The 11511-nt window shown below is 39.2% G+C and overlaps 1 protein-coding gene across 1 annotated transcript in view; it reads left to right on the top strand.

Moving 5' to 3' along the window:
• The first annotated feature begins 1332 nt into the window (after positions 1-1332).
• The window catches only part of LOC121371595 (ribosomal protein S6 kinase alpha-5-like), a 56636-nt gene continuing 46457 nt past the window's right edge, over positions 1333-11511 (top strand). The window contains exon 1 of the mRNA XM_041497600.1: positions 1333-1467. Within this exon, the coding sequence (XP_041353534.1) occupies positions 1401-1467 (67 nt within the window). The 5' untranslated portion in view covers positions 1333-1400. The remainder of the gene's footprint in view (positions 1468-11511) is intronic.

Genomic DNA, 11511 nt, shown 5'->3' with positions numbered 1-11511 from the left:
TATAAACTTTGGCGCCTAGTACGTTGTATAACATGGTAATGATACCTTAATTAAGAAAATGAGAAAAAAGCTCGCTGTTGTCATATCATATATAGGCTTCGGAAGTGTGGGGTGATGGTGCAGAGACAACCAGCCCCTCCCCCAACCAATTCTAAACATTATATGAATTGCCTTCATTTCATTTCATTTTTGTACTAATATCCAGTTAATGTCCAATCACGCTGTCTTAGACACACATATCAACTATTTCGACTGTTCAGGATATGGGTTAATGGTTAGTGAGATAGAAGTTGGTGTAGTGGTTTTACACTGGGTGGGAGCGAACCCAGTGCCTACGAACCTTAATGTTGATGGGTGGGGGGGGGGGGTAAAGCGCTTGTCTGATGCGCGGTTGGTCTAGGATCGATCCCCGTCGGTGAACCCATTGGGCTAGTTCTCGTTATAGTCAGTGCACTACGACTGGTATATCAAAGGCCGTAGTACACGTGTGCTATCCTATCTGTGGAATTGTGCATATAAAAGATCCCATGCTAGAAACTAAAATATTTAGCGGGTTTTCTCTCCAAGACTATATGTCTAAATTACCAAATGTTGGACATCCAATAGCCGATGATTAATAAATCAATGTGCTCTAGTGGTGTCGTTAAACAAAATAAACTTTAATGCCGATGGCTTAGCCACTACACCACTGAGATCGGTTATTCACCCCCATACTGATGCAGAAAGAGAGAAATGGTTTATTTAACGACGCACTCAATACATTTTATTTACGGTTATATGGCGTCGGACCACACAATATTGAGAGAGGAAACCCGCTGTCGCCACTGCATGGACTACTCTTTTCGATTAGCAGCAAGAGATCTTTTATATGCACCATCCCACAGACAGGATAACACATACCACGGCCTTTGACATACCGGTCGTGGTGCACTGGCTGGAGCGAGAAATAGCCCACCGACGGGGATCGATCCCAGACCGACCGCGCATCAAGCGAACTCTTTACCACTGGGCTACGTCCCGCCCCTCCCCCCAAACCCCCCCCCAAAAAAAAAACCTGATGGAAGGCGAATCAATATATTATATATATATATCTAATTGCCCCGACCCATTCCCGTTGTTGTCCTCTTTCCATTTGCTTTACTATATATACATGCATTCTTGCGTGTGCCTGTGCGTGCGAGTGTGTGTATGCACTATATGGTTCTCAAATAGCAGAGGGGAGAGAGAAATCCAGAATGTAAACACTTACACGTGTTTCGTAACTAAAAATAAATCCCCTCGGCACTTCCGTTAGCAGAGCAACCGTGTGCATCTTGGGAAGGGAGCAAAAGTGACTGCATTAAAGATTTTGGGATCTCAATTTTTGTGCAAAAAGCAGACAATTTGCAGCAGCATCCACGATGGACGCTGCAGTAGCATGCGCGTCGTCGACGGCGCCGGATATCGTCACCCTGGAACTCAAAGATGGTAAGGCAGCCATAGGTTTTTTTTTTAGAACGCTGCGAGGCTGTGTGTTGTTGCGTCCGTAATCAATCTCCGGGGAACTCTATTCAGTAAACAAGGCAGTGCGATTGTAACGTGTGTGTACTGTGATAGACCAAATCTACATGCAGGCCACCTTGTTTAGTTTAATGTCTTTTTGTTTGCGTTTGGATTGATTTACTAATTCTACCTTGCACTTAAAAAAGCGTTGATAAGTTAACACTTTTCGGCGATCTCAGTCAGCTGATTGTGAAACTGTGTCAGTCGTGACACTTGTTAGTGGAGGGAGGGACGGGGTGGGGGGCGCTGGCCTTTGAACTACTTTTTAGTGCATGACACCAAAAGAAATTTTAAACCTATACCAACTCAAGTAACATTTTTTGAAAAAAGAAATCCAGTATAAATAAAAATGTCTCTTTACAAATTACCGTTAAATCGTATGGAGATTAAATCTCGTTTTTAATACAGGAGTGAAGACAAAATGCTAGAACAGCCAAGATCTGCATCTTGACTTGCACTGTCTCTGAAGTAAAATAAATAATGCAGCACAGAGAGAATAAAGGTAGAACTGCTGGTGCTGTTGTATATAATTTATTGATAAAACTAGCCTGGGTGGCAGTCCTCTGTAGCAATGCAAGAGGGATGAAATAAACTTTGTGGCGTACATGGGGGGGGGGGGGGGGGGGGGGGGGGGTTCGACCCCCTGAAATCACTTTTTTTATAATTTAATATATCTGATATTGATATCTGACATTCAGTGTTCTCCATCTTTTATGCGACCAGGTTGGCAGAATTGTCCACAAATAAGTGGACGAAGTCCACGGGGGGGGGGGGGAGTTCGAGAGGGGTTCGCCCCCTCTCGCACCGGAAAATTTTGTAAATCTTAAGTCACAAAAGGTGCTTTTTTTCTGGCATTTAATAGTTGATTTAAATAAAGTTAACCATAATCTATCTCATAATCTGCCGCACCGGCACCGGTCACGCTGAAGTAGTAGGGCCTAGACAGGCGTGCGCTACAACAGCTTGTTCTGAATGTGCACGTAAAACCCTATGACCTGACCTGACCTGACCATATTTCTTGGAAGTTTTGTTTTAAAATTTATTTGCATTACAACTTCCATCAACAACAACCCAGGAGCCTACACTGCAGGAGACCGCATCATGGATCCACCAGTATGTGTGATCATGTGATTGTGGAACAAGGTCAGCCAGCAAATGTTTCGCTAATGTGAAGCGCATAAACCAGTGTAACATACGTTTTTCTGCTTAGTCTGGCTGAACTCGGCCCAATATAATTTTGCTTTATGTTAATTAGGTATCATAGTGCCTTTATAGTCTTCTTGTATTGACTTGCTTAAAATAGTCCGACATAGGCCTACTATCCAAACTGAAAAAAACTAACTGCAACTCAGATGAAAGAGCTGTTACCCCAAATGAAAATTTAATGTCAGATTATACTCCCGTTATATAGCAACAGTACTAACAAATCCTGCATGCATGTGCCATTCAGTTGCATATTTTGTTGTTTAACTTGATCATCAAAATGTCTTGGCAAGGAAAAAACCCAACAAAAAAACCAGGAGCTTAGCTCGACACCAACCAAATGTGTGACCAATACACGCACGCACACACGCACGTACACACACACACACACACACATCACCATACAGAACCCTTTATAGAATTAGATGCCCAATTCATGTTGATAAACGTATGATTACTCCTATTTACATGAACTTTCAATCATAATATCATTTCATGCGCATGTGCAGGGAGGTGGGGTGGGGATTCGGGAGGTGAAACCCCCTTCCCTAATCAAAGGGATTTTTTTTCAATATATTTCCCTTGAGAACATAACTCGACCCCACCCCCGCCACCCTACCCTACCCCTTGAAGATGTGAATAATTTTAATTTTAAAACAATTGGCGATATCGCTCACATACGTGCTCAGCCACGAGTGGGTGGGGTGGTATTTGTGTGTATGTGAATCAAAGGTACCAACTTTAAAAGCATTTGTTATGCTACACTAGACCCATTGTTAGTGGTTGTTGAAAAGTAACTTCCCTTTTAAAAAATATTATAATACAGTCCAACTTCGATCACTCCACCTTCAATCTCTCGAAGACTTCAATCTCTTGATCTGAGGCGACAGTCCCGGCCAAGTTGCTATCCAAACTAGTAATAACAACCTTCGAAAACTCAAACTTCATAAACTCGATCTCTCGACCTAATTTTTTGGTCCGGCCATAAAAATTTAATAAGAGTATGCAGCTCTAAAACTTGATGCTGATAGTATTTTAAAGACAAATCTATTTCAATCATGTCGGTCAAGCGAGGTGCGCCTGTCTTGGGTGACCTTGGCTGTCGAGGATTAAGGTGATAATTACAGAATAATAGATCGCCGACTAAGCGGAACGAAATGATCCTGTATTTGGTAGTCGGTGTTCATCCGTGGTGACGAGCCTTGCTACGTAATACTTAATTACAGACACAGTCTGGTGAACTTCAAAGAGCATTTGTAATAATTGTTAGCGCTGTTTGTTTTTGTTCTCAAAGGCTTGAATCGTGCCAGACTTTAGCTTTTCTATTTATATATCAGTTAATGTTTATTAATTACCAGTCATTTAGTTATGTTAAAAATTTATACATCACAGATCGAGCAATCTGGGGAGGGCCCCGATAACGTGGGGTTTGCCAGATCGGTTTTAAAAAGGTCTGCTTTTTTATCGTCCAAGCAATCTTGCGTTGGGCCCAGAAATGGGGGTTGGTGGCCAGATTGGAGAAAGAGTTACTAGTATTCGGCATTCATTGTTTTGTTTGTTAGTTACGTTCCGCCATGTTTTGACATCTGTAAAATACGTCAACATTACTTTCTGTTATTTATATATGTATGTAAATGCCTTCTTTTTTTCTGTGAATAAATACATGCAGCCTATATGCCTAAGTATATATTTGAAATTCATCTGGGTTATCTTTTTGTTTTATTAACTTACTTTTACAATATACGCATAATAAATGTACCACAGGCATCAAAGATGCCAACAGCTGGGGTGAGATGGGGTGGCGCGGGTTGAGGTGATTGATGTATTAATTAGCGTTTCAACTAGGGATGCATAGTATTTAGAGGTAGGCAGCGAAGTGCACGTTTCTTACAATATTTTAGCGAATTCAACCAGCTGTAATGCTGCAACCATCTGCAATGCAGTTTCAAATTTGAACTCTAATAGATATTAATTTCGAAAACTCGAACTCCCTAAAACTCAAACTATTTCCTCGTCTCCTTCGAGATCGAGTTATCGAAGTTTGACTGTATATAATAATATATTATATACTCTTCAAAAAAAGAAACGCAAAAGGGTACAAATGGGTTATAACTCCGATTTTATGTTTCCTACCGGTTCATGCTTTGTGAATATAAGGTCATTGCATGTCCCAAACACATTCCCACGGTTACATTCGATAAAACGCAGCTACTGTACAATAAAGTTCCAAAATGTGAATATTCGCAAAAACGCAGCCACGTGCAAACGTTGTCTGCACGTGCAACATGAACACCAACAGTATAAAAGTGCAAGGTGTTCGCTTGCCTGGCCTCTGTATCTGGCCGACAGTTGACAATCCAGGACATGCCACGTCTCAGTGAACCGCAGAGAAACAATGCCATCGGCCGACTAGACGCAGGCGAATCCAGAACGGCCGTTGCCAGGGCATTCCATGTGTCCCCAAGCACCATCTCCAGACTGTGGGACCGTTACCAGCAACATGGATCAACACGTGACCTCCCTAGATCCGGTCGACCGCGGGTCACTACCCCCGGGCAGGACCGCTACATCCGGGTACGCCACCTTCGGGAACGATTGACTACTGCCACCTCCACAGCCGCAGCAATACCAGGTTTGCGCAGGATATCCGACCAGACCGTACGGAACCGCCTACGTGAGGTAGGAATTCGTGCCAGACGTCCAGTTCGAGGTGTCATCTTAACACCACAACACCGTCGACTCCGACTGCAGTGGTGCCAGATTCATCGACAATGGCCTCAACTGCGATGGAGACAGGTGTGGTTCAGTGACGAGTCCCGATTTCTGCTCCGACGTCATGATGGAAGATGTCGCGTGTATAGGCGTCGTGGTGAACGTTATGCGGCAAACTGCGTGCAGGAAGTGGACAGATTCGGCGGGGGTAGTGGTCATGGTGTGGGCAGCCATCTCACACACTGGCAGAACTGACCTGGTCCATGTGCAGGGCAACCTGAATGCACAGGGCTACATTGACCAGATCCTCCGGCCACACATCGTTCCAGTTATGGCCAACGCCAACGCAGTGTTCCAACATGACAACGCCAGGCCTCACACAGCACGTCTCACAACGGCTTTCCTACAGAACAACAACATTAATGTCCTTCCTTGGCCATCAACATCACCGGATTTGAACCCAATTGAGCATCTATGGGACGAGTTGGACCGACGCCTCCGACAGCGACAACCACAGCCCCAGACCCTGCCCGAGCTGGCAGCAGCCTTGCAGGCCGAGTGGGCCACCATCCCCCGGGACGTCATCCGTACTCTGGTTGCTTCAATGGGCAGGCGGTGCCAGGCAGTTGTCAACACACGCGGAGGCCACACCCGGTATTGACTCCAGATGACCTTGACCTTGGTGGTGTGTCCTATCACTTACTCACAATGGACTAGAGTGAATTGTGAACAATCCTGCAACATTTGGTAATTATCGGACTCACCATTCAATAATTAAATCAATTCTCCAAATGTTACGACAATGTGGTTTTGCGTTTCTTCTTTTGAAGAGTATATATGGGATATCACGTGCTTGCATTTAATATGTCACGCTGGCATCAGGGGTAATGAAAAGGCAGATTTTGCTGCCAAGTCTGCTTTGGATTTGCCTCATGCCAGGGTTGGTGTACCGTATACTGATTTTAGATATTGTATCAACCAATTTATCTTTTCGACTTGGCAATGTGATTGGGACGGTGAGGTTGCGAACAAGCTTCATGCTATCAAGCTAGTCTTGGGAGAGTGGCAGTCCTCTTATAGACAGTGCAGGAAGGATGAAATAGTCTTGTGTCGTGTCCGCATCGGTCATACTTACTTGACCCATTCATTTATCTTAAAGAAAGATCCTCCACCTCAGTGTGAGCACTGTCAGTGTCTTCTGACTGTGCAACACATTTTGGTGGAGTGTAAGCATTTAACAGCAACTCACAAAGAAATGTGATGGAATCATTTCAATTCCATCCAGAACTTTTATTGCAGTTTTTATGTGATACTGAGTTTTATTCTAAATTTTAATATTATATATCTGTGATATTTGTATTTTTGCACAGTCCTTTACACTGTGTTTTAATTTAACTGTTGAATTTTTATATTGATGTTGATCATCACATTGTGTTTACATTTACCATAGTTTGACACCCAATTTCCGATGTATTTTTCGTGCTGGGGTGTCGTTAAACATTCATTCATTCATTAATTCATTGCATTTAACATTACATAGTTGGTATTATGTGACGTAATATTAATGTGAGATGGTGACGTGAAGTCATTACGGTCGATGGCAATCACTTTTCTGACCCGTTTTGGCTTCGTACACAATAAATATAGCTTTATTATCCATATGGTTCAACATAACCGAGTTAATAATAATCATATGAAGCACACATGTAATAACAAGTGTAATGGCATAATTTTGGGAAGCAACGTCATAACATGACATTGCTTCTCCAGTCCAAGTTCAGAGTGTGCATTTGAAATATGACGTCATTTCGTTGGCTCCTTCTAGTTGTGGCTGAACCATTTTGAGTTGGGTCTTGTTATTCATAAAGAAAACAACAATAATAATGTAGATAATAAAGAAATTATTACACCGCGTGTGAGTCATACTGATTTTACGAAACTCATGTCAGGATTCATGTATTACCCTTGCTCTTGCTCAGGCAATACAATAATCCTGACACTTGTTTCATAAAATCAGTATGACACACAAGCTTGTATAATAATCTCTGTTTATTACACACCAGTGTAAGATATTACTCATGTCATAACAATTACTCAATATCTAACTAGTGGAATATTGGCACGCGCAGACTGACAGGGTAATTTTTTTTTTTGAATGACGTCGATATTGGAATGACGTCACTTTATATCTCCCTGCAATAAGATAAACTGGGTGCATGACACATCTTTTTCCTGAACGCTAGAAAACATTTCAGTGCAAAACTGCTGTTGAAAATGTTTCGTTCAGATGTTATTAACGTATCTAACCGTGTTTGTACAAAATAATGTAGTTTAAAAGTGTACCATTACGAAATTGCGATAAGATAGGCCGTTATATTTAGACCCACTGTGTACCAAGCCAAAACGATGTTGTCGACATGCTACTTTTTTACGGCCCTATGTATAAAATGTCAGCGTCACATCTAGTCAATCCCATTCACTCAGCTCAATCTTTGCTGGTCTGATCTACAATTCAGTCATTATTGTGAATTTAAAAACATTAACTAACAATTATTAATGCAAGCTTCGCGCCAAAATCTAAACTGTACATTGATGACGTCGTGTTGCTCACTATGACGTCGTTTATGTTTATGTGTGACGTAGATCACTTGCTGACCCAATTCTTAGAAAAATAACCTGTAGCAGGTCTCAACATCTGTTTACTTCTGCGATGCGGCTTGTTTGCAGTTGGTTTGTAATAAATAAAATACTAAACTAGCTTGCCTGTCATACCATTTTTATGAAACTCGTGAACAGTGTTGGTATCTGACTCGCTTTTGCTCGTTAGATACCAAAACTGTTCACTCGTTTCATAAAAATGGTATGACAGGCAAGCTCGTTTAGTATTCTATATATATCCAGTGGTAAGTTTCTATATGATATATTTGACAAAAGATATCTTTTATTTCTTTCATCTTTTAAAACTTAAATATAATATTTTGTGCAGAATTATATATATATAAAAAATACCGACCTGTAAAATTAATTTGACAAAATTAATTACTCTTATCATTATTGTATGATTTTCTAAAGCCTAATCCTAAACCCATTTTCTTTGTAGTGCAGGTTCCCTGTTGACTGTGGTAGCATTCAGTTACATAGTACCATTCCCCAAAATTCCTTTTTTGCAGAAAAACCACAACCAAAATTTTTATCAGTTGTGTACTTTTAAAATATTAATTACACACACACACACACACACACACAGGTATCAATACAGTGAAAACAGTTAAATGAATAAGTAACAATGTATCAGCATATTTGTGAAAGGATGGTAATGAGAATTGTAAACTTGATATAAATGTGTCATAACCTATAGGTTATCAGGCTCGTACTGTGTGGTAACCTGTACAAAAGTTATCAGACACTGTGCATATTTTGATGCCTGTACTTGCCCAGTTGTCTAAGAGAATAACCAGAAATATGCTGAATAATAATCCTTGACTTATTTAAATGCAGTGGTAAACACTAACAAAAAGAGCCTATGAAAAAAAACCTACTTAAAATCTGTTTATCCTCGTCTTTCTAAAGCAATCTGGTGAAATAAATGTCTCTCTCAACAGTAAATTTCTATTTTAAAAAATATATATTTAATGAAAAATTCCTACATGTGTATCTCCTAAATTACATTGTGTTTTAATGTAACCTTTTCTCTTGTTTTTGAATGCATACATGTATGTGTATGTTGTATAAATTATATGTGAAATTTGTGTTTTTTCCACGGCTTTGGCAACAATATAACAGATCTGTTTATTATTAACGACAGTAATATACTGTATATTACACATTTATTACAGTTGTTTGTGCGTGTTTTGGTTTTTGTGCACAAAGGATACTAAGTTTAGTAAAGCCAAAACAGTTGTTTTTAAAACCACTTAGCACAGTTGAAAGTCAGTACCGAGATGGAAATGCAGGATGTAGTAAAAACTATCAGTTCTACCAACAAGTGACCGATTTCTCATTGGTTAATCATTCATGACGTCTTTGAACATCTGTAAATGTTGCGACAAGAATTGTGTAAACCAGACCACTTTTCCTTCAGTTCACCAATTTGCACAAATGTAAGTTATTTCATTGTCTGTCAAAGTTAAGCAGAGAATAACTGATAATATAAATGTTGTACATGCATCTGTATTTTGCTTAATTCTGTATGATAAACATGAGCTTTACATGTAAACAAAAAATGTATATGTTTGGAGCAAACTGAAAGACTTGAACTATATCGATCTTTTGTGAGATTAAAACTTATTTATGAGTGCATTGTATATTGATAATATATATATATATATATATATACATATACATATACATATACATATACATATACATATACATATACATATACATATACATATACATATACATATATACATACATACATACATATCGTGGTTAGTCTTGCAATTTGCAGGCGAATCGGTGCCACAGGTTCGAGTCCCAGCAACAGCATGGGACAATTTGTGAGGCCAGAAAGGATTTAATTATCCCGTGCATTAATATCTATGTATGTAATAGTCAACCTCAACATACATACAGTATATAGATATTCATACATCAATACATGCTATCCAGTGCCAGGTCTGCCCACTGTTTCATGCACGTAAGCGGGATTGACCGCGTAGATTGTAGGCCCCATGCATATGGTTGAGTTAAAGAACTTCCTTTTTATGGAAGCTTCGATAGCTCAGAGTGTATCGTGGTTAGTCTTGCAATTTGCGAATCAGTGCCACAGGTTCGAGTCCCAGCAAAGCCATGGGACAATTTGTGAGGCCAGAAAGGATTTAATTATCCCCTGCACCAGTGCGTTAATATCTATGTATGTAATAGTCAACCTCGACATAAATACAATATATAGATATTCATACATCAATACATACATACATACATACATACATACATACATACATACATACATACATACATACATACATACATACATACATACATACATATATATATATATGCATGCAAGTTGTACTTGCAGATGGTAGAACTTTTGGTTAAACTAGCCCTGATTTAAGTTCTGCCTTGGTGCTTTTAGAGTGTCTCCCGGAGAGAGCATATTCTCAAACATTTGTTGAACACTCCCTGGATGTGGCCATTTTTCTCTGCAGTATGCCACCAATGTTAAGTCAGTTACTAAAACACAGACATGTCAACCTTTAGTCAAGAGAAAGCAGGAGGTGTGTGTTATATAAGTTATATGAACACAACATAATGTATACTTGTCAACCTAAGCTCTTGGCATAATTTTTTTTAGATAAAAATTAATTAATTTAAAAAAAAAAAATATATATATATATATATATATATATATATATATATATATATATATATATATATATATATATATATATATATATATATATATATTTATTTATATTTTTTAAGGTTTAAATATTATTATGATTTAATACATATTTTAAATAATAACTGTTATCCAAAAATGTTAAGTACACATTCCAAGAAATTTAATAATTAATTTGTATATTTATGGTATTACACTTACAGGTCACGTTACATCATCATTTGTGGTTAATGCAGGGTGCACATTAAGTCAATACTTTCTTTCTATGTCTGTTCAGTTGTACAATTTTATAAACTCCATGTGCTTTTTTAACAATATAACCCACAATTCTCATTTTGGCAAACAATCAGAACAATTCAGCCTGTTACATTGTCAGAAACCGAAATTAGCTGAAGTTTTCTGAATAAAAAAAAAAGGCAGTTACATCCCTTATGTTATAGCGAAAGTAGATCAAATTACTGGCCTCGGAGTTGTCGTGGTTAAGCCATCAGGCTGGTAGGTACAGGGTTCGCAGCCCGGTACCACCTCCCACCCAGAGCGAGTTTTAACGACTCAGTGGGTAGTTATAAGACCGCTACACCTTCTTTTCCTCAGGTGTGTGCATAGGACACTGTGCTTGAACCTCAGCTGGAAAGAAGCATGGAAATAAGACGAAATGAAAAAAAAAAATCAATTTTTTTTTATGAGTGTGTACAAAAATGTTATTT

This window comes from Gigantopelta aegis, chromosome 4 (assembly GCF_016097555.1).
Source record: "Gigantopelta aegis isolate Gae_Host chromosome 4, Gae_host_genome, whole genome shotgun sequence".
Lineage (NCBI taxonomy): Eukaryota > Metazoa > Mollusca > Gastropoda > Neomphalida > Peltospiridae > Gigantopelta > Gigantopelta aegis.
The sequence above is the reverse complement of the archived record's forward strand: the minus strand, read 5'-3'. Positions and strand labels throughout refer to the sequence as shown.